Source organism: Vicugna pacos, chromosome 26 (genome assembly GCF_048564905.1).
Source record: "Vicugna pacos chromosome 26, VicPac4, whole genome shotgun sequence".
NCBI lineage: Eukaryota > Metazoa > Chordata > Mammalia > Artiodactyla > Camelidae > Vicugna > Vicugna pacos.
This window is the reverse complement of record NC_133012.1, coordinates 25764234-25786398: the sequence shown is the minus strand read 5'-3', so window position 1 is coordinate 25786398 and position 22165 is coordinate 25764234. Positions and strand designations below refer to the sequence as shown.

At 53.3% G+C, this 22165-nt stretch overlaps 1 protein-coding gene and 1 long non-coding RNA gene across 2 annotated transcripts; one reads left to right on the top strand and one right to left on the bottom strand.

The window, feature by feature from the left end:
- Window positions 1–2127: 2127 nt before the first annotated feature.
- On the bottom strand, window positions 2128–12660 carry DEFB1 (defensin beta 1). Its single transcript, XM_006198066.4, has 2 exons — window positions 12508–12660; window positions 2128–2365 (listed from the first exon to the last, which is right to left on the bottom strand). Exons 1-2 carry the CDS (start codon window positions 12566–12568, stop codon window positions 2217–2219), a joined length of 210 nt encoding a protein of 69 aa, XP_006198128.1. The 5' UTR covers window positions 12569–12660; the 3' UTR covers window positions 2128–2216.
- On the top strand, window positions 10459–20361 carry LOC140689526 (uncharacterized). Its single transcript, XR_012064567.1, has 5 exons — window positions 10459–12105; window positions 18640–18758; window positions 19173–19575; window positions 19910–20097; window positions 20305–20361. It is a non-coding gene; the product is annotated as an uncharacterized lncRNA (long non-coding RNA).
- Window positions 20362–22165: the final 1804 nt, after the last annotated feature.

The following is a 22165-nucleotide window of genomic DNA, read 5'->3' as shown; positions in this document are numbered from 1 at the left end:
GGCGGTTCTTTACTGAGAGTTACGGAAACGGTACAGAATCGGACTGCTTGAGGTTAGCAGCTTTTGGAAGAAGAAACATTTCAGGTGTGTGACCAGTGAGCTGAAACATGTCAGTCAGACTGGGGGTCACAGCTACTGAGTGGATTTTCCTAGCACGGCTGGGAGCTGGCGGGAGGGGGCTTAGCCCAGGGTCTCCTCCTGTCCTGCACTGTGAGCGGTTTCTGCAGGCTTTCTCAGCTTGAACGGCGGTGGTTCTTTGCGGCTCTGGGGTCTGCCAGCCTCACGTGACTTCTCTCTTCTTGCGCACGTGCTCTGACTCAGCCGTGAGTCAGGCTCCGTGTCTCGGAGGGAAGCTCTTCAACCCGCAGAAGCAGAACCAGCTTGTGAGTGACGGGGGGCAGGAAGTGACGGGGGGCAGGAGGTGGCGGAGGAGCCGTGTGCAGGGGGCCAGCCAGGCTCCTCATCACGGGGCAAGACAATGACACATCTCCCTCCCCACAGCTGCGCCTCCAAGCACCAGGCAGAGCACAGGGAGGGGGCTGCCAGCCCCAAGTTCTCACAGCCACTGCTTAGCGGGGGACTGGGCCAAGCCAGTGCTGCACCTGAGCGAGCTCATCGTCAGCCCCGAGCCTGAACTCATTCTGGGCCTTTTCATATTCTCCAGAAAGCCAAGGATCAGTGAGGTTAAGCCGCTTGTCCAAAAGCCCAGGTCGGTATGACTTGGAAATCAGTGTGGATTTCGGTGGGACCGACTTTGGTGGTGGGTCCTGGATGCTGTGGTGAGGGATCCCCCAGTGACTGGAGGGAGAAGACCTAAGGGAGATGGACTCACCGGCCACAAAGTGTGAGGGGATGGTGAAAGAAATGGACGTGGGTGCAGAGGACAAAGAGACCTGGAAGTCTGGGTGAACGTGGTGGCGTCGTGGCCACCTGGGGAGAACTGCTGTCCAGAGCAGATCACAGACGCCTCGGGGTGGACCGCAGACGCCCCGTGCGGCAGGAAGCCTCTAACCACACCGTGCCCTGGCTTCCACAGGGCAGAGTCGCTGGGCCAGTTCTCAAGCCCCAGGGCCCATACTCTGCTCTGCACCTGTTTTGTGGTGACGCCTGGGTCTGGGCAGCCTGCCTCTGCCGCCACCCACAGGGGCTCCTCTCTCCAGGCTTCGGGGGGAGGCACCTGCTTTGCTTTCAGGGTTTGCACGTCTGACTTGACTGCTCTCTTTCTGACAAGTGGCAGAAACACACCTTCTCAAAGGGACTCTGCTGGTAGCTCCTGCTGCTCCCATAGCCGTCCTGTCTTGCTCTGCTCAGCTGCCCCCGGACCAGGGGGTGATGAGGCAGGCCCCCAGGGCCAGCTCACACAGGCAGCAGGTGGTGATGGGCGAACCTGGGAGGGAGGCTGACAGTGAGGGGGTAACTTCCCAGCCCCGCGGTGGATGGGTCTCTGGTTCCATATGCAGCTGGGTGAGCTCTGCCTGTAGCCTGTCCCATTGTGGAATCTCCTCTTCTTTTAGCTCCTGTAGAAGTGACCTTGGCAGTGACCCCAAGCCAGCACCTCATCTGTTTGCTTGTCAATGGGGAAAGCAGGGAGGGTGGCCCCTTCCCCGTCAGTGGGCGTCTCGGGGGTAGTGGCGCGGACGCGATGGCACGCGGGAGCAGGGGTGGCACAGGATGCTTTTCTAAGTGACCTGTAAACAGATCATGTGATTGTTGTGGAGTCAAAAATGGTCACCTGGGAACCCAGCTATGAGGCCTACAGAGCGACACTTACAGGGACTAGTCCTCAGATGCTGGGGTTAACCACCCCTGTGCCCCAGGCCCCAGAAGGAGCAAGGGCAGCAGTTCCTGGCTCAGCAGGTGAACTGTCTTAGTGAGCAGGCTGCTGAGATGAGCTTCTGCTCGGACCAGGGAAGGCCTTTAGCTGCAGCCTCCCCTCATCACACGTCCTTGGTCTCATGCTGACGTGGCTCTGGAGCTCCGGCAGTAAGACGAGGTGGAGAGCCCCAGTCGTCACCCCCAGTCCTGTCCTACCCTGGCTTTGGGCCTGGCCTGTCTGCCCTTCCGACCATCACACTCTCTTAACCACTTCCCAAAGGAGACACGAGCATCATTTTGGTTTGAAGTGGGTATGCTTCGAAAAACTTCTTTTATTAAAACAACGGGTACAAATACTTCACTTGGCCCCTGGGTCCTCTGCCGTGGCTTCCAGCTCAGAGTCAACGGATGCAGCACTTGGCCTTCCCGCTGTAACAGGTGCCTTCGATCCTGTTGAAGAGCGGGCAGGGGGAGAAGTTGCAGGTCCCCCCTTTCTTGGCACATATGTAGTGGTCAGACCTCTGGCCGAGACCTGTAAGGAGGCTGACACCTGTGGGAAGGGAAGGAAGGCACTTCAGAGTCTCGGTTTACAGCCGCAGGGACTTGTAAACACTCGGTGAAAGGACAGAGCACCACTTCACACAGTTTTCCCTTCCAAGGTCTTTGCACCCAGCTGGTCTGTGGGGCCGCTCAGGCAGTGAGACATCTGAAGAGCCCCTCTGTCTGCGGTCTCTGCCAGCTTTGGCCAAACGAAAGCCAGGGACAAGCAGCAGGGTTCTGAGTGGGATTTTTCCTGCCCAGAGGGCCTTAAGGTGTGCAGGGAGTTCGAGCTAGTTGCCAAATGGACGTCCTACCACATCGCACTGTTGCCCGAACACCACCGTCTGTTCCAGGAGTGCGGAAGCATCTCTCTAGCTCCAGGAGAATTCCCAAACTCCCCTCACTCCTGTGCCATTTAGAAGTCCCTCTGGCCTGAATCCCTGATCCCCCACTTCCCCCATCACTGTGTCTGCTGAAATCTAAGATCCTTTAATGTCAGGTTGAAATTACAGCTACTCTATAATGCTCTCATCATTTTCCCATTTAAAATTTATTTTCTTCCTGCCAACCATAATGTGAAGGTCTCTGGACTCGTCTTTCACTGTATCCAACAGAAAAAGCCACCCTCTGGCACCCCTGGTAAGTGGCCACTGCTCCGAGCCTTTGTTTTGTGTGCCTCTGTTGATGAGTGTTATGGCCCCCTCAGGTTCATACCCTGTTACGCCAGAATGTGACTGTGTTTGGAGATGGAGCCTTTCAAGAGGTGATGAAGGTTAAATGAGGTCTTATGGACGGTCCCTAATCATGTGATGGTGTCTTTATAAGAAGAGGAAATTTAGACACAGACAGACACGAGGGATGTGTGAGCACACAGAGGGAGGGCTGTGTGAGGACAGAGAGGGAAGCCCTCTGCCAGTCAAGAAGAAACCAAACCCGTCTTCACCCTGATCTTGAACTTCTGCCGCCCAGAGCTGTGAGAGACAAGTGTGTGCTGTTGAAGCCACCCACCCGCACTGCGGCGTTTTGCTGTGGCAGCCCGGCATGACCAATGCAGTGGGTCATTACCAACCTAGGAGGCCGGCATTCTGCTCTCTGCTTGCCGGAAAGCTGGGTTTTATACTGATTGAAATTGTCCTTTCAATAACTTCCAGCTAGTGGCTCTTTCCCTGCTTTATACAGATAAGTCTAATCACTCAAAAGGCAGTCCCATTTTAAGTCATTCTTCTTCTCTAAAAGCCTTCTTTTTCTCATTTTTCTCAGTGCCTAGTTTCCAGGCCCTTCACAGTCCTGTTCAGTCTCCTCTGGACGTGTTCAGGTTCATGGATAGACTTCCTGAAGTCTGAGTCCTGGAATGAATAGATGTGTCCCTGCTACCAACAGCAAGGAGGCTTCCCCTGTCTCACTGGCACTACACAGTCGTGCTCTCCAGTAGGGTAGCCCCAGCTACACGTGGTGACTTATATTTGAATTAGTCAAAACTACACTAGCCAAGTACAGTTAACTATAGATGTTTAGAGACCAGATGGACCTGTGAGCTCAACTACTTCAACTTCTCTATAATCTTCTCCCCAGATGAAGAAGCTGAGGTCCGGCAACACCCCCCGGGGCAAGCAGCTCCAGAGGCAGAGCCAGGACCGGATGCAAACCCCCTGACCTCTACCCCCATTCTCACGCCCCCTCTCTGCTGGTGGATCATGGTGTCATCACAATTACCAAGAACTCATTTCTGGTATTATCTTCAAGGATCCAGTGTGTTATAAGACACAAAAGAAATAGCAGCATGTTTAGGGTCAGGATACTTTAGTTACAGTCCGTGTTCTGGAAGGAACATGTGTGATTTTTAGCAAAGCACTCAAACTTTTGAGCCCAGCTTCTCAAATTTAAAATTGAGGAGACTATACTATGGGATCCATTTCCAAGATTCTGAGGCTGATCATCTTTCCCTTGGTGGGGAACTAACACATTTATGGTTGCATTTTATCCTTTTCCCTAATTTGCAGACCAGGACATTGAGGCCCAGAGAGATTAGATGTTCCTGTAATCTGATCAGTCAATGATTAGATTATCGCTATAGAGGCAGAAAAATATTGGAAAAATTCAACATTGATTTATGATAAGACTTCTAACAAATAAGGAACTGGAGGAAACGTCCTTAATCTGACAAAGAACACCTGCAGAAGCCTGCAGCAAACAGTACACTTAAAGGTCAGGCACTGAAAATGTCCCATGAGATTGACCGTCAGACCAGCACAGCTGCTGTTGTCATTGCCTTTCCACATTGTGCTCGAGGTGCTAGCCAGGGGGACAAGATAAGAAAAAGTAAAAAGTGCAAGGGTCAGAGAGGAAGAAGGAAAATTATCTCTATTTGCAGACATTATGATTATATGTAGGCAGTCTGAAAGGAATTAACAAGAAAATTTATCAAATTTGCTATATATGAGATCAATATACAAAAAAAGAATTTTACTTCTGTATATTGCAACCAACAGGAACAAATAAAATAAAATAAAAACACCATATAGAATAGCATCAAATATGCTTAGTTATAAATCTAAGAAATTATGTGCAATACCTCCATCAATAAATACAGTATTTTTGTAAGTTAAAAAGGCCCCAAATAAGTGGAAATGCTATTTAAGCATTGGAAGGTCATTGTAAAAATGTCAATTTTCCCCAAATTAATCTGCAGATTTAACCCAAATCTATGAAAATCCCAGGAGGTTCTTTCAGTGAGACTTGATGAGTTAATTCTAAAATTCATATGGAGTTCAAAGATCCAAGAATAGCCAGGACACTCCTGGAGGAGAAGGTGGGAGAACGTGCTCTCCTGGATTATGAGGCTAATTATAGAGCCACTGTAATCAGACTATGCACTGAAGATGCAAGGACGAACAGGCAAGTCTCAGCATAAGGAGTGCAGGGGGAGGCCCGTGCGCGTGTGGGGAGCTGCTGTGGGACAGCAGTGGCTCAGGACAGTGGAGAAGTGGATTTCTTAGTAGTCGGTTCTGGGACGACTGGATATTCATAGTGAAACAGGAAAAACGTTACCCTTGACTCACACCAGACACACGCGTGGGAAACCCCTGCCAGATGGATCATAAGCCTGCCTGTAAAAGGAAAAACAATAAGCCTTTCTTCATGCCTTTGGGGTAAAAAAAAAAAAAAAGATTCCTTAAGGAACAAAAGCAGTAACCCTAAAGGAAAACATGTGACACATTTAGCCACATTAAAATAACGTGGAAAACCTCTGAGAGAGCTTCCATGAAGACGGTGAAAAATTAAGGCACGACACAGGAGGAGATACTTGCAATGCTTCACAGCCGGCAAAGGGCTTCTCTACAGAGTATATAAAAAAACTACTACAAAGCATTAAAGAAAAGACAGACAATCAGACAGAAAACAGAGGCAGAGGACGAACAGGCACTTCACAAAAGATGGTTGGTGATTATATACACAAGTGCTCGACTTCTTATTTATGAGGGAGACGCACATTGAAACTCCAGGGCAATGCCACTACGCTCGCCGGACGGCTATAATATAAGAATGACTGGCATCATCAAGGGTCAGCGTGAGTGTGGAGGGTGTGGAGGGACGGGGACTTCCTTTCACTGGTTGCGGGAGTGTGTGTTGGCACAGAAAGGCTTCGGAGAATGGTTTGGCCTTGTGCACTGAAGTTCAGTGCCGTGAGCACGTCCTGCCACCCGGCCACGCCACCAGCTCTTGATACGCAGACATCTGAAACGCATGCACAAACCATGCTCTGTGATTGAATGTTCACCTGGTAAGAGTGTAAGAAATCCAGGAAGTTATTGCCCTAAAGAGGAGGGCTGCTCGCCCTCGGGGGCAGGAGGGAGCCGTGCCTGGGGAGGAGAGCTCCTTTCGTGCCAGCCGAGTCCCGGCTCTTGCCTTACATCGGGGTTACTGGGGTGCTTATTTTATAATAATTCGTCAAGCTCGTGTTTTATGTGCTTTTCCAGATGCATGTTATATTTTACAATTAAAAAACTGAAAAAAAATAAACGTTTCCTCTGCGTATTCCCAGCGCCGAGGACATCCTGTGCTACGTGTAGCTTCCCACGTCCTCTCCCGTTGGCGCATTGGGCCATTTCCGTCCACTCCTTGGGCACAGGAGCTCCTCAGACAACTCACAGCCCCACCCCCTCCTCCCCTTTCCCACTAAGGATGGCACTTGCCTGGACTTTTGCTTATTCTTGTCTTGGCCCTCACTCAGCTGGCCTGAGAAACACAACCCGACACATCACGTGGTGGCCTCTGGAGCACCGTGAGCCAGAGGAACGTGGGAAAGAGGAGACTTGCTTATAGGTAAGAATGAAGGGTGGAGGGGGGAGCAGGCCTGATGGGAAAGCAGTGTCTACACTTGCAGTGAAAAGAGTGACTCTTTCAAACTCTACCTTTATGAGGCCAGTTACAGCTGGACGGTTAATAATCCCACCCAAGTGGGACCATAACACTCACCGTTTTTTAAGTCAAGTGTAATGATAGGTGTTGGTTGAATGAAGGGCAGATGTGATGAAGTAGCAGGGAACTAACTGGGAAATAGTCTGGGGAGAAAAGAGAGGAAGGATGTTCGCAGCACGGAGCACAGGAGAAGCTTGCCGGTTACAGAGTCGTCAGGAAATGAATCTGCTTGAGGGGCCCCGACAGCTGTCAGGGCTGCTGGGACGGGACCGCCTGTGCAGGTCAGACGGTGGAGGATCAAGGACGAGTCGGTGGAAAAGTAAGTCTATAAAGAAGATGTATTAGAAACACAGAGCGAGGTTTTTGAACTTCATATAAAAGAGCCACAAAAATAAAATTTCTCACTGAGCCTTTCAGGGAAGGAGAGAGAGGAGTGGAGGGCCCCGAGGTTGGAAGGGAGGGCCTCAGGCTGTGGGGGGTGGGCCCCCGCTCCCGATGCTCTCCTCTCACGTGCAGCACTCAGGTTGGACCGGCGCCTGCAACTGGCTGCAGGTGATGTTTTAGGACGATGTTAAAGGCAAAGTTGGAGAGCTTCTGACTGAAGGATATACACTTGTGGAGGAAAAGACCTCCCGGCTAGTGTGGAGCGAGTTGCGGAGACGACAAGGCTTGGAGGAGATGAGACCCGAGCCCCTGCCAGGACGCCCACCCGCTCTCCTGCCGGGGCTGCAGTGCGGAGCCAGCAGTGAACACACAGGCTCGGAGGGTGCCAGGGGTCAGGGCAGGGCTCACATGACCCGTGGATCTGAGATGAGAGGGGAGCAGACACGGAGGCAGAGGCGAAGGAGCCGGAGAAGGCAGCCCAGCTTTCCTCCGCGCCAGCGTGGAGCCCCACACCTGTGTGGACACGTCTTCGGACTTGTCCGGGGGAAGCAAGCTTATGGGGGCCGCGTGGGCCCTGGCAGGTGGGCGAGGCTCTTTCCCCGATCAGGACAAGGTGGTTGGTTGGCAGTCCTGCCGGGGGAAGGGTTGCTCCCCGGTATGTGGGTTCCCTCCCACTGGGGGCGTTAAAATAAAATTGTCAACCTAGGAGAGGGGCTGGTGCTGTCCAGGCGGTCAGTGGGGGCCCGAGAGGAACAGACTTCGCCTCTTTCAAACTATCTGGGGAAGAAATCAAATATATACAAGCCACTCCTGCAAAACAAAGAACAAAACTGCAAACCAAACCAGGATATAACCGAAGGTCTGGGGTCCACTTTCACAAACATGTAACCCCTGGAGTCCCTGCTCGCCCCAAAACCCATGCTGGCCGTCGACAACCTGCAATGCCTCTTATTAAATTCACATTAAGTTATTGTTAAGTTTTAATTCAATTCCATCTCATCTAGATTACCCTTAAGATAAACCCATGCGCCCGGTGACATATCCAGAGGTCCTTGGGAGGTGTGGGGAAAGAATATAGGGTCTGGAGGCAGAGCTGGATTCGAGTTCTTGTTATTTGCAGGCTGGGTATTTGAAAAGTCAGTCTCTTTGAGATTCACAGCAAAACAGCTATCAAGTGGGGATAATAGCAGTCCGTGTGACGCAGATTCTGGGGACAATTAGTGAGACCGTGCCCTGGGAACTGCTTTTGTCAGCTCTGAAGTGCCTCAGGTGGCACTTGGGACCGGTGTTTTGGAGGCCAGCTGAGTTTCTCCTGCATTGCTAACCAGGTGCCTCCGTCAAGCCTGATTCATAGGTCACAGGGGCCTGTTTCTAAGGAAGCATGTTTTTCTGGATGGGATCCCGGGGCCGTAGCCGGCACATTCCTGGTGGCTGTTGCCCGAGGTCTGATAGGTGGAAGGAATTCAGGCAAGCAGGTTGGAGTGGGGATTAAAGTGAGGCACTCAGGTGTGGAGAAGGCAAGGTGGAGGTGGAGGTGGAGGTGGAGGGCCACTGAACATCGGGGCTGGGAGTCACTCTGCTGAATCCCTCATTTTAAAGGTGAGGAAATTGGAGCCTGGATTCCCGCGAATGCATGTGGTATCCCGGAGGGAGATGAGAGAAGGGTCCTGATGAGCAGGCGATGTCTCTGTCAGGAGCACTAATTTTGGTTTAATTTTGCTGATCATCTGGCAAAAAAGTGCAGCTGTAAGGGAAACGGCTCTGTGTACGGGAGGAGCAGCCTCGCCGCCTCCCCTGACCAGCCCCTGACCAGCCCCTGACCAGCCTCCGTGCCGCAGCACACCAGCCCCTTAGAGAAGCTGTTTCTGAGTGTGTCACTCTCCAGGTTTTTGGGAGCTTGAGATTTGCAAATGGTAGCCACTATATATAAAAATAGGTTTAAAAACCCCCCAAATTCCTTCTGTATAGCACAAGGACCCATATTCAATATCTTGTAATAACATTTAATGAAAAGGAATATAAAAATGAATATATGTATGTAAATGCATGACTGGGACATTGTGCTGCACACCAGTAATTGACACATTGTAACTAACCAGACTTCAATTAAAGAAATAATAAAGTAGGAAGACATTTTAACAACAACAAAAATAAGTATATATCACTTTCTACAAAAGTAAAAGAGGTTATTGCAAAAACACTCAAAACAAACCCTCTGGGGGTCCCCGAGCCCAGATGCGCTTCCTGCCACTCGAGGCCTCACTTGATTCCCACCCCCGCCCTCCGCCCTCTGTGCTTTGAGAGGCTGGCAGGGTGGCGTTGGAGGTGGCCTGGGTTTGAGTCCCTGCTCTGCCGTTTACCAGTCAAGTTATTTACCTACAAAATGGGGATAACGCCCCCTAGGGCGCCGTGAGGACTAAATTCAAAGTGAGAGCTCTTGTTTTCTTTCTTTTCATCTCTGGCCTTTCATACCCACATCTTTCCATCTGGTTTGTCCTTGCCCTCTCCCCTCTCACCAGTTTATGTAATTCAGGGCTGCAAGTCCAGGTACCCACCGGCTAGGCGAGGCGAGAGGGAGTGGTGGGGCCTGGGGCGAGGGTGCCCGTCCAGAGGCACAGCCACTCTTTAGTTGCAGCCCACTGTTGCCACATCTTTTGTGTTCTTAAGACAAGATGGAAATCTGGTTTTGGGGGAGCATATCCTGCCTCTTAAATGTTGGGAAGGAATTTTTTTTTTTGGAAAATACTGTGAACATCAAAATGACATCCCTTTTTCCTTCCCTTCTCAGCTTCCTCAAGAAAGCTTTCCTGGCTCCTCAAGACCAGCTCAGCCCCACTGTCAGGGGTCCTCTTGGCCCCGTGCCCTTAACAGCCTCTCACAGCACGTTTGTAATTAGGTGATTAGTCATACAATCGGTTTTCTCATCATGCTCTGCTTCTCGAATGTGTGGTCGCAAGGTCAGGGGCTGTGTTTTCCTGGCCTTCCCCACGTTCCCAGGGCAATGCCTGCACGCAGTAGCTCCTAACTAAGTATTTGTTGAATCTGTGAGGGAACAACTGCCACCTGTCTCGATTTCTAGACACCTTGGCTGGGGTCCCGTCCAGCTGAGGAAGGGACCTGGGCCGCCTTGTCACTGTGACATCGTTGTGTTCACAGAGAACCATCTGTGTGCAGTAACAGTGGGCAACCCGTTTCTTTCTTCTCTCAGTGATGAGAACCCCTAAGGGAACGTCAGTCTCACTGTTTCCTGCAATGACTGAGAAACCCTCGTCCAGTCATGTGGGTCTTGATTTCCCCACCTGTGAAACGACTGGGGCTAAAGGGGGTGAATGCACTCACCCCCGACCCTGGGGGCTCAGGTGGGGCGGGTGTGAGGCTGGGCTGAGCAGCTCGGCTTCCTGCACTGACCCCGAGCTGTCCATCGGTCGGCAGTGGGGGGACAGCCTGTGGGCAGCTGCAGCGGCAGTGACAACCTCATAGCAGTGGCACAACAACAACACAGAACACCCCACACGGTGCCTGGAAGCCGAGCAGAGAGCGGGTGAGGGCTGGGAGACACAGGCTGGGGACACCACGTGTTCTAAGGCAGAAGACACCTGGGGCTCTCCTTCCCCTCCAGACAGTGGCTCCTGGCACCCGACACCCCTCTAGAAAACACTTGTGTTAAGTTTGCCCTTCCCTGTGGCCTCTTTCAAGATGCGACCGTGTCAGGACAGTGGCAGCACCTTAAAGGTGGAGCTGGGCCTGCAGAGGCCTCGGGTGCTCAAGGCCGCCCGGCTTCAGCCCCGCGGGGTACGTGGGCGCTGCTCCTCCCCTCACAGAAGGTGAGCGGGTGTCGGCGACCAGTCCCGAGGGTCCCGAGCCCCCTGCTGAGAATCCGTTTCCAGAAGGTTCTGTGTGGACAGGGTTTGCCTGTCGTCAGAGACGCTTCTCCTGGGGGTATCTCAGCGAGCGCGGTATACCCTGGGTGCCCCGTTATGTCACTGATAGTTCTGTGCGGCGCGGTTAGTGAGCTTAGCTGTTCCTGCATATCCTTGGAAACTTACTTCCTGTGCTTTGGATGAGATGCTCATAATCATATTTAGAGGTCACAGACTGAGAATAACTCTTCACATTAACATAGTGGCTTTCAAACATTTTTGAGTGTGAACTGAGCTTCAGTAAGGAATTTTGCGCAGCTGCTCAGTACACACACACGCGCACGCGCACACGCAGCTAAAAAGACAGCACACTGAACTGCAGGGCCCCTAGCTGTGTGGCCTGCCCAGCTGCGAGTTTCTATTTGAAAAACCACTGAATTGATTTCTCCACCTCTCTACCGGGTTCCAGCTGGAACCACTGAACCTCTGCACTGGAATGCTTCTGTGCCCAGTGGTCAGACGGGGGCCCTGAGGCACACCTGGAGTAGGTTAGGCATGTCCGCATGATAAGAGTCGTGGCCGGGAGAAAAGCACACCTGGACCTTTCAGGGAACCCCAGAGCGCGGATGCTTTTACAGCCATCTGCCACAGCCCCCTCAGCTGTCAGCTGAGGAAACTAAATATGTGACTTGCTCAGGGTCACTTGGTGAGTGGGTGACGGGGCTGCGATAAAATGTGCTTCACCTTCTCCTGCATCATGGACACTGCTGCCTTGATCCAGAGGAGCTGGCCTCCTCTGGCCTGAGAGAGCGCTCCCCTCCTGGGCTCCAGGGAAGGGCTTATCCTGGAGGATGTGAATGGATTTCTTAAGACAGGTGGATCCCTGCCTGCCTGCCTGCAGGTGAGTCAAAGCTCCGGCTGAACTGGTCTTGTGGGCGGGGCGGGCGGCACCTTGCTTGCAGCAGGCACCTGGGAGGCACCTGGGAGGCCCCACCCTGCGAGCTGGAGAGAGATGGGCAGCAGCTTGGCCTCCCAACTGGCCGGGATGCTGACCTCAGTGTGGGGAGCTGTCTTGCAGATGGAGTAGGTGAGCCCCTTACCCATAGGATACTTTCTGGGTGTCTGAGACAAAGACAGAGCTGGGAGGTGCTGGGAGCTGCCTGGCACTGGCCCCACATCCCTGCCAGCGCAGAGCGAAGGGAGCCCTGAGAGACAGACCGGGAGAGATGGGAGTCTGTCCCTCCTGCAGCCGGGCCTCTCTCGGCACCGGGGAGTCAGCCTGGGGATGCTCCTGACAGGCAGGCTCGCTCCTAGTGGTCAGGAACGCCCCAGACGCTGCAGGCCCAGTAGTCTCGCCTGCTGCCACCGCAGGGCTCAGCTGTGGGGATGCCTTCCTGCTGCTCCGTCCTCAGGACACAAGAGGCAGCTCTCAGAACCTGCCCGAGTTCCCAGCCCTGGGGCCAGCGTGCTCTGCAGGCCCAACACTCACCTGCGGCCAGCGGCGAGGCGAGCAGGCAGAGTGTCAGCAGCAGCAGGTAGAGGACCCTCATGGTGGCTGGCGGGCGCCCTGATGCCGGAAAGGAGTGGCTTCTTGGAGGCTGAGCTGCCAGCGGCTTCCAGAGGCTGGAATGGCACCCTATTTATAGGGCTAGAGGATTGCCCAATCGCAGAGACCAATCTGAAGGGTGGTGTCGCAATCCACCGAGTGAAATTCTAATAAATAACCCTCATGTCAAGTCTCAAGTCCTGTCTGTGAGTCACGTGGACACACTTTTCTCTGGCTGGCTGCAGCTGGATCCAGCTCTCAGCCCGGGAACCTGGAGGCGGCTCCTCCTGCTGGTTCTGTGTTGTGTCCTAGCTGGGCAGTTCAGATGGCGTTCCTGGGGAAGGCACCTGGGCTAGAACCCCTCCTGCTGGGAGGGCTCCGGGGAGGTGCTGAGCTGGTGGCTGCCCGGCTGCGAAGCTGCAGCCGGCGTCAGGCCCCTTGGCTGGACTGTGTTCTCTACATGATGCCCCAGGCTTCCCCCTCTTCACCCCAGGTGAAGGCTGCTTTCTCTAGACTCTGCTTCTGTGGTTGAACTTTGTCCTTGGTTGGTCCAGCCTTTCTAGTTTCTGGGTTTTTTAAATTAATGCACCTATGAAATCTTTTAAAATCTATGTGCCTCTTTTATCACATTTTAAAAAATCAAGACAATTTTTTAAGAGTAATTTAGGTGCACATCAAAATTTAGGAGATGGATTACAGAGATTTCTCATGTAACCCCTGGCCCAGCCATGCACAGGCTCACCCACTGTCTACATCCCCACCAGACAGAACATTTGTAGAACATCTGTCACCATAATGAACCTACACTGACTTGTCTTTGTCGCCCAAAGTCTGTAGGTTACATTCAGGCTCACTCCTGGTGGTGTGCCTCCTATGGGCTGGACAGACGTATAACGTTGTGTACCTGCCATTATAGTATCGTACAGAATAGCCTCACTGCCCTAAAACACTTCTGTGCTCCACCTGTTCATTCCTTCCTCCCCCAAAGCCCCTGGCAACCACTGATCTTGTTACTGTCTCCATCGGTTTTCCTTTTTCAGAGCGTCATAGAGTTGGAATCACACAGTACGTAGCCTTTTCAGATTGGCTTCTCTCACTTAGTAATATACAGCATTTAGAGTTCTTCCGTGTGTCTTCATAGCTTGAAAGCTCATTTCTTTCAGTGCTGAATAATATTCCATTATAGACGTAGCATCATTTATTTACCAGCTCACCTACTGAGGGACACCTTGGTGGCTTCCAAGTTTTGGCAATTATGAATACAGCTGCTGTAAGCGTTTGTGTGTGAGCTTTTGTGTGGACGTAAGTTTTCAGCTCCTTTGGTCAAATACTAAGGAGTGTGATTGCTGGATCATAGGGCCAGAGTGTGTTTAGTTTTGTAAGAAACTGTCCAACTGTCTTTCAAAGCGACAGGACCATTTTGCACCCCCACCAGCAAAGAGTGGGGTTCCTGCGGCTCCACGTCCTCACTGGCGTCCGGTGTCGCCAGGGCTCTGGACTTTGGCTGTTCTGATGGGTGTGTAGTGGTAGCTGATGACATATGAAACGGAGAATCTTTTCACATCCAGCCTTTGTTTTTTTCCAGCTGGACATGTGTTTCCGGGAAGTTTTCAGCTATGGGTTCTCAGAAGGTGAACCTGTCATGTGGGCCCTTGGAGTCAGGAGGCCTGGGATCCAGGCTGGGCTGAGTCTCGCTGAGCTGCACGGATTGGAGCTTACTCTTCCAACTGTCCAACTGAGGGGTTAACCGTGTTAGCTAATCTCTGAGCTGCTCTCAAGCCTTCATCCATTCTAAAGATTTAGAAAATATTTTGTTTGTTGTTAATTTTCACGGTAATTCTGTCGGCAGCTTTCCTAATGTCTCCGTCAGGGTTCTTATTTGCAAGCAACAAAAGTAGCTCTGGCTGATTAAGCAAGAGAGGAGTTTCTTACGAGGACATGGAGTAGCTCACATAATCACGGGGCGCCTGGAGGACCCGGCTTATAAGCTCGGCTTCCGGGAACAGTGTCTGCCCTCCACCAGAGGGCCCTGGGCTGCAGCCCCTGTGGCCCAGGAACTGGACTTCACTGCTGCTGCCACCAGCAGAAGGCCACGGGCCCCAGGACGTGCACCTTCCAGACACTTCCACCGCACCCCTGCGAGCGAGAGAGACAGGGACAGAGGGAGTCAGAGGGATGGCAAGAGACAAAGAGACACAGAGAGACAAAGTGAGAGGGACAGAGACAGAGAGAAAGAAAGAAAAGGAAAGAGAATAAAAGAGAGATTGAGGCAGAGAGAATTAAAGGGAAATAACAAGCGAGAGCAGAGGCAGAGAAATAGAAGGAGAGAGAGGCGCACATGCAGAGGCAGAGGCAGAGGCAGAGCAGCGCGGCCCCTCCCCTGAGCTCCGCTCGCCCTGAGCCCCACCTTCGGCCTCACTGCGTCTGAGTCCCACACACTGGGTCTGGTTGGCAGAACCTTGGTCACAGAGCCAGAGCAAGGCGTCTGGAAAAGCGAGAATGTGGCCTGCGCAGCGCCGCTGGAGGGTCGTTTTGGCCTCCTGCTAGGCTCTGAAAGTGGGGACCCCCCCGGCACTCGAAGGGGAGGAGATGTTGGATGAGCAAAAGCAGGCGCACCAGCTCATTGCATTCACTCATTCATTCTTTTCTTCGCTGACTCGAGGGCATGGATTTGCTTCCCATTACATGCCAGGCGATCTGTAGGGGCTTGGGGTGCAGGAAGGGACAAACTTTACGGTGGCCTCTTGTGAGAGCCTGGCTGGGGAGCCAGACGAGCAGACACACGGTTGCCATGGTGCTTGACAGGTGCTCTGATCGGCAGCGTGTGGGGACCACCGGCCAAGGCCAGTATCTGAGGGGTGTGTGTGTGAGTTCAAGGTTCCAGTGTCGTTGGAACAGTGCTGGTTTTCTCCTTAGGCAACGGGGGGCTTTGGAAGACGTGAATCAGAGGAAATACATGAACTGGTTGCCAGCTTGGAAACAGTGTTGGAGGAGAGGAAGGTGGCTGGAGAGGGGCAAGGCTGGGCTTGGGAAGATGAGGGAAGAGCTGGAGGAGCGCTTAGCTAAGGTCGTGACGGGGGAGAAGGGAGATTCCAGGGATGTTAAGACGCAAAAGCCCACCAGACATGCAACGAGGCAGGACGAGCTGGGCCCCTGGCTCTGGCTGAAAGCTGGTGTCATGCAGCAGGCAGGAGGAGCAGGGGAGGGAAGAGCTGGGAAAGTACGGCGAGCTGCGTAAGCATCTGCAGGTCAGGAGTGTCTCACTTTGGGTTTCCCTGGAAGCAGAGTGTGAGCCAGGGTTTGAGTGAGCGTGGCGAGTGGGCTGACGTAAAGAACATGAGTGAGGGCAGAGGTGATGTGAGGAGGAGGAAGCAGATGAAGGTGTGATATTGGGGCAACCGGCGACTCTGGAGCTGCGTTCCACGGGGACTCTTGGGAACGGGGCAAAAGGCGAACCCCAGAATCGCCCAGGCCAAGGAGTGAGGTAGCTGGGGTGTTCATAGCCCAGTGCCCCTCACACAGCGGTTGCAAGTCCTCCTAGCAGGGTGCTCATTTCTAGGCGTTCTGGCCCCGACGTTCATGAAGATGAATGGGTGTGTTGCCTGGCGCAGACGGGCAGGGGCTGGCTTTTGGAGAGCAGGAGACCTGCACAGAACTGGGGGAACGGGAGCACCAGCCCCCGCTGCTGCAAGATGCCTGGGATCTTGGTGGACTTACACGTGTGGGCTGGGGTCTCCGAGGACAGATTTAGGATGTACAGCTGGCTTCTGAATGTGCAAGCTCACATGGACTGGTTGCAGCCATTGTAGTGAATGAAATCCCAGGAAAGGAAAGTTTAAAAAAAAAAATCCCAGAGAACACCAGCTTTTGAGGGAGGAGGGAAGAAAACCACAGGAGGGGTTAGAAGTGAGGGGAGGGACATTGGCAGAGGAGGGAGGGACAATCAGTGTCAGATGCAGAAAATGTCCTGTCCGGTGTCCCTCAGATTTTACTTCCGGTGATGGGAAAGCAGGACCCAGGCTTCCACGGGTCGAAGAGGAAATGGTTGACCAGGAGCGATGGTGGCGGGTGTGGGGCCCCGGCTCGCACACTTCATCCATGCGAGCCGGGCCACAGCGACAGAAACGCTGAGGCGAAGGGAAGGGTTTTGACATTCTTTTAAGATGCGACAGGATCCCGTGATTAAGGGAAAGAGCCAGTAACAGGGCAGAGGTGAAGGGCCTGCACAGAGAGGTGGGGAGTGGACGGGGGTCCCCAAGGTGAGAGGGGTGACGTGGTCAGGGCTTGGATGGGGCTTGTTTCTGTGCAGGAGGAAGGACATCTCCGAGGCCGGGCAGGTGGGATAAGACGCTGAGGGGCAAACGGTGGAGTGGTCTTCCCTTGATGGCCCAGGGTTTCTGTCAAGGGAGGGGAGAGGCACTTCCTACCTGTGACGGGGCTGGCGAGGCCCAAGGGCAGCTGGACAGGCTCCGATCTCCACTGGGCTGTGGGAGGGAGGGCAGAGTGGGCTACTGGACATGAGCTGGGCAGCGTCAAGGCCCCAGTGGAGGCCAGGGGCCTGGGATTTGTCACATCCTGGTCATGTTTTTCAGGTACACTTGGATCTGCACAGCTGTAGCTGGATGTTTTGGGCCCAGCTCGCTGCGTGGGCACTGAACGTCCAGCCTTGAGCCCCGAGGTCTGCTCTGTGCCCCACAGAATTGGCTTTGCGTTTCTGCTCTGAGTTTCTCTGTATTTCTGGTGCCTGAGGACTTAATTTCCGTTCTCTCGCTCTTGGTCCTGGAGTGACACTCACTTGCTGTAGGTGTTTTCCGCAGTCCTCCTCTGCGGTTACAGCGCTGTCGGGGTCGGAGCCACGTCGCCGCGTCAGCACGTCTCCAGTGGCCAGAAGCCCTGGCGGCCGGGTCCAACGTGGACGTGATGAAGAGGTGCTGCCTGGAGATTGGGGTGAGCGGTCAAGCAGTGCTGGCCCCTTGCACGTGCTGCAAAGAAGCATCAAGAAGACAGCTTTCCATCCATTTAAAGAGGATGAGAAGTCTCAGATGCAGAGTGAGGCAGAAACCCAGGCCCTTGGCTTTGTTCCCAGGATGTGCTGGAGTGTGTGTGGGTCAGATGAGACTGGATTGAGAGGCAGGGAGTCTGTGTAACACGGAGTCTAACTCCCCGTTCCCCCTTCCTCGTCGTTGTCAGGAAGCTCCAGGCTTGGTCAGGTTTGCCTCACGCCGCCCTTGGAAGGTCTGCTTATGCCTTCCAGAGCCGTGAACAGGGAACGAGCCGGGCTGGGCTGTTCTCGGAAGGCAGGCTGACCTGAACTTTGTTTGCCTGTCTGGACTGGTTTTGTCTGCTCGGGGGATTTTCAGGGCTGGGCTCTGGTTTTATTTTCTTCAAATTTATTTTTATTTCATTAGACTCTAACTGGACTCTCCTCCCTTCCCATTTCCTGCCCATCAGCACTGCCTGCCCCACACCTTTATCTGACAGACCTGTGGCTTTGCTGTGGTTGGTGTGTCCCGAATTGCAATTCCTCTGCCCTCCCGAATAAACTCATCTTTCTGACAACTTTGACCTTGCCTCAGCTTACCTCTTTTTGTGGGTTGACAATAGCAACTCCCTTTCTGTTCTGCTGTGTCCGAGCACAGACTCAAGGCCCCTGCCTACAGTCCGAGGCTACCCCGGGCGGGCCTGCGTTCGGTACTGCTTTCTGGAAGACGTGATCAGGAACTTACTTTATCACAGAAAGCAGGTGTCAGGTCCTCTTCAGGGAGAAGCTTAAGATGGAAGCACATTTGTGTGGGGAAGAAAGAGAAAGAAGTCCTCTGTGTGTGCATGCGTGCTCCCGTGTGTAAATGCAGGGAAAACAGCCCGGAGCCTACAGAGAAAATCGGACATTCCGGGTGTTCCCAGTGTTCGCCTCAGGGAGAGGGAAGGGGGCTTGGAGGGTCCAGCAGTGAAGTCCTACCTGTACTCAGCTGCTCGCTTTTATTCTGTTTGCTCGTTCTGTTAATGGCTGTCACATTTTGTTTAGAGGCTGTACATGTCCCAGAATTTCTAGCGCCCTCCCGGTTTCTCCCACAGGCACCTGACCTTGATTCCAGCCGGCTGAGGCCATGTCCTTGTCCCCGTGGTTTCTAGGACGTGTCCGTCTCCCAGGCCACCCGCCCGCCACTTCCCGGAGGCAGGAGCTGTTTGTGCAGGTGTTGATCACACCTTTGGAGCATGAGACCTGGGGCAAGGGGAGGGGAGGTGGCGGGGGGTGCTGGTTGCACCTGCCCTGGGGCACAGCCTGCTGAAGGTCAAATGAGACACTGGGGCTGAGCTGGCTCCAGGCCCGACTCAGGGTCTCTTTCGAGGGTCAGCCTCAGCTATGGATGCTGGCGGTGGCTCCTCGGTGCCATGAGGGGCGGTGCCTGACTGCCCCTCCTCCCCACCGCCCCCTGGCCAGGCACGGTGCGGGCTTTCCCACCCCTGTGCCTGCATCTGGTCCGAGAACCATGAGGCGGGGTGGATCAGCCCCTGAGTCACACGGGCTGGACCCCAAATCTTTGCCTTCGCCTAGAGGCGGGTCAGCTCGGACGTGGCGGCATCTGGCTGCCCCTTCTGTTCCGCAGGAAGCACAAGTGGACAGGACAGCAGATCTAACATGTCTGTGCTGAGGAAGGAACTGAGCGACAGGAGGGGCTCGGGGAGCGCGCGTTCCCACAGCTCTTGTCGCTGTGCTTGCTCACATTGTGACGGCACCGTCGTCCCCACGCTCTAGACTGGCAGAGAATATCCGCCGTTCCCGGTAGCAGGTCCGGAGTGGAACTCAGAGCATCAGCACAGCCCGGTGAGCCCCGGCCCGAGGGCCTTGGACCCCAGGCAGAAGCCGACTGTGCGGAGAGTCCTTCCTCGAGAGCCTTCGCTGCTGTGGGTTTTATTCACAAAAGCAATACACGCGTGACAGAAAGCTAAACGACACTGAAGTGCATCAGCAGAAAATGGAAGTGGCCTGGAAGTCTCTTTCCTTCAGACGTGAGGATTGCTAACAGTTTGGTTTCTCTCATCTGTGACATTGTCCTCTACACAAATAGAGGTACCTTCCTGTGCTGTCTCTGCGCGCACACACACACACACACACACACACAGATGCATCTTAAAGGGCGCATACTGTAACTCAGGTCTGCAGCTTGCTTGATTTCCACTTTTCATTTGGACATCTTTCCATTTCATTGGCTCAACTTCGTTTTTATAATGCATTTACAGTATGTTTGTATTATAGTATGTTTGGAAAAATGACTTATTTCTGAAATTTGTGTAAGACATACATAACTAAATTTACCAATACCTACCCTATTTAAATGACCAGGTCGGTGGCCTTCAGCACGTTCACACTGTCGTGCAGCCATCACCACCGCCCCCTCCAGAACGCCTCGTCATTCCACAGGGGAAGCCCGAGCCCATCAGCGCGGACCCCGCCTGCCCCCTGCCCGCAGCCCCGGGGGGGCCGTGTTCTGCTTTCTGCGTCTGTGACTCCGACTACGCCAAGCACTCCGTGTGAGTGGAACCACAGTGTTTGTCCTTTTGTGACTGGCTTATTTCACTTCGCCAGATTCTTCAAGGCTCACTCACGTTGTAGTATGTGCCAGCATTTCCCTCCTTTTTAAGGCTGAATAATATTTCAGTGCACTTTGAAGAAACACAAGGTTGATTCCACAATCCAGAAAAAGCCCTAATAAATGATCTCTTCCCTTCTCTGCTTAGCAGGGGAGACCTCAGCGATGGCAAAGACACGAAGGGACACCCTCACCCCACCTCCAGAATGTGTGCAGTGCCTCGGACTTCTTTCCTAGAACTGAGTGTTGGACGGTGTCCCTGGCTGGATATGAACGCAGTAAAGATACCATGTCTGGTCACAACCCACTTGCTCTCCACAGGCAGCTGCAGCTGTGTGCTGACACGTGGGGCCAAGGGCACAGCCCTGCTGGGGGACGCCCAGCTTCTCATGATGACGCCCAGGACTGCCTCCCACCCCCAGCGGGAACTGAAGCCTCAGGCTGTCTGAGCCGGAAGTGACTTACTCTGAAGGGTGTCTGCATCCCAGGGAGATGGAGGGGCTGTGCAAGTGCCAGCCAGACCGGGGCAGGACTCTGGACCCTGCCCCACTTCAGCCAGAGCCGCCCAGACACATCCAGTCTCTAGGTCAGGCCTCCTGGATAAGCTTTTGTTTGATGAAGGGTTTCTGGGTATTAGGAAAAGAAAGACAAAACAAATTCAACTCAACAGAGTCAGATGTTTCACAGATACCAAAAGTGAATGCAGAGAGGGAAGGGTTTATTCAGAGTCACAAGACCAAGGGTGAAAGGGTGACAGTGGGAGGGCGCCCCGACCACGCCTGCGTCTGCCTGGCCCGAGGACCTGGCCTCTCCGATCTGGCCCACGGGGCCGTGCCACCCGGTGTCCATTCAGCCTCTTTTCACCCTTGCACTTGGCCTTTGTGGCTCAGAATCAGGGCTCTCCAAGGTCCTTGATCTGTGGGGACCTGCTTTGGTTTCACACGACGGTGAACCATACCTGCCTGATGTCAGGTGCCCGCCAGGTTGACTTTTAGTGTTGACGGTGTTGAAAACAAAGCCTGTTGGCAGCACGCCAGAAACTTCAGGGGATGATTCGTTTGCCCAGTTTACTTTGGATGTGGAGCCAAGGAGTTACTAGATCCTAAAGGAAGCAGAACCAGTTTTGTGTGTGCAGTTCTCAATTCCCATCAGAAATGCCCCCAAATCACTTCTTGCTGTAACCAGCTCTCCCCGCAGGGAGTCGGTGCACGGACTTTCCAGAAGTGTGGACAACTGCTGATGTCAGCAGTCTGGAAGCGTCAAAGTCATCAGGAGAGGGGTGGAGTCTGAGCTGGAGCCAGAAGGAGGCCCGTGGTCTCGGGGGGGGGCCCGGGTGCCGAGGGGGCGAGGGGGCTTCCCGAATCAGGGCTTGGGCACAACCCAGCACGATGGTCTTGTCAGTTACAGGCCGCCCACCTGCCCCACCCCCCAGCTTCCCATCTGGTGAAAGGGGAGGGTGAATTTTTTGTGGGTGTCTGTGTTTTTAGGGACCAGTTTCCAAACTAAGCAGCTGACCAGAACCACCCGGGGCACCTGTACAAAGCAGTCCCTGGATCAGGATTGCCAACAGTGGAAGTCTACAATTGATCTTTTTAACAGACTCCCTGAGTGACCACAACTCAGCAATGCCACGTGCTCTGTGCCCCCACACGCCCTTCGTATTCCTTACACTCGCTGATGCACATTTTTCCATATCTGCACTTTGAGGCTGAGGTGAATCTTACAATTGATCATTAATAATAATGATATAAATATAAAATAATAAATTATATAATAATAATGTGATTATTTACCCCCCCGAAAGTGGATAAAGAACTGAATCTTGCATTCAGCGGTACTTCTGAATTAAGGAAGCACAGCATCGCACGTCTGTGTTTCCCACAACCTTGTGAAGTGGGTGTTGGAGAATTGTTTATCCCTCTTCCCAGAAGCAGCAGGCTCGAGAAGGCTGAGCAGGATATTGATTTATTTACTCAGCCAATATTACTAATAAGCATGCTCCCCATGAG

What these genes read in the sequence shown, in the direction of transcription:
- DEFB1 (XM_006198066.4), bottom strand. Translation starts at nt 12,568, where the DNA reads ATGAGGGTCCTCTACCTGCTGCTGCTGACACTCTGCCTGCTCGCCTCG. An exon ending in CGCCTCGCCGCTGGCCGCAG is followed by an intron (nt 2,366 to 12,507) that starts GTGAGTGTTGGG and finishes CCCTTCCCACAG; the next exon opens with GTGTCAGCCTCCTTACAGGT.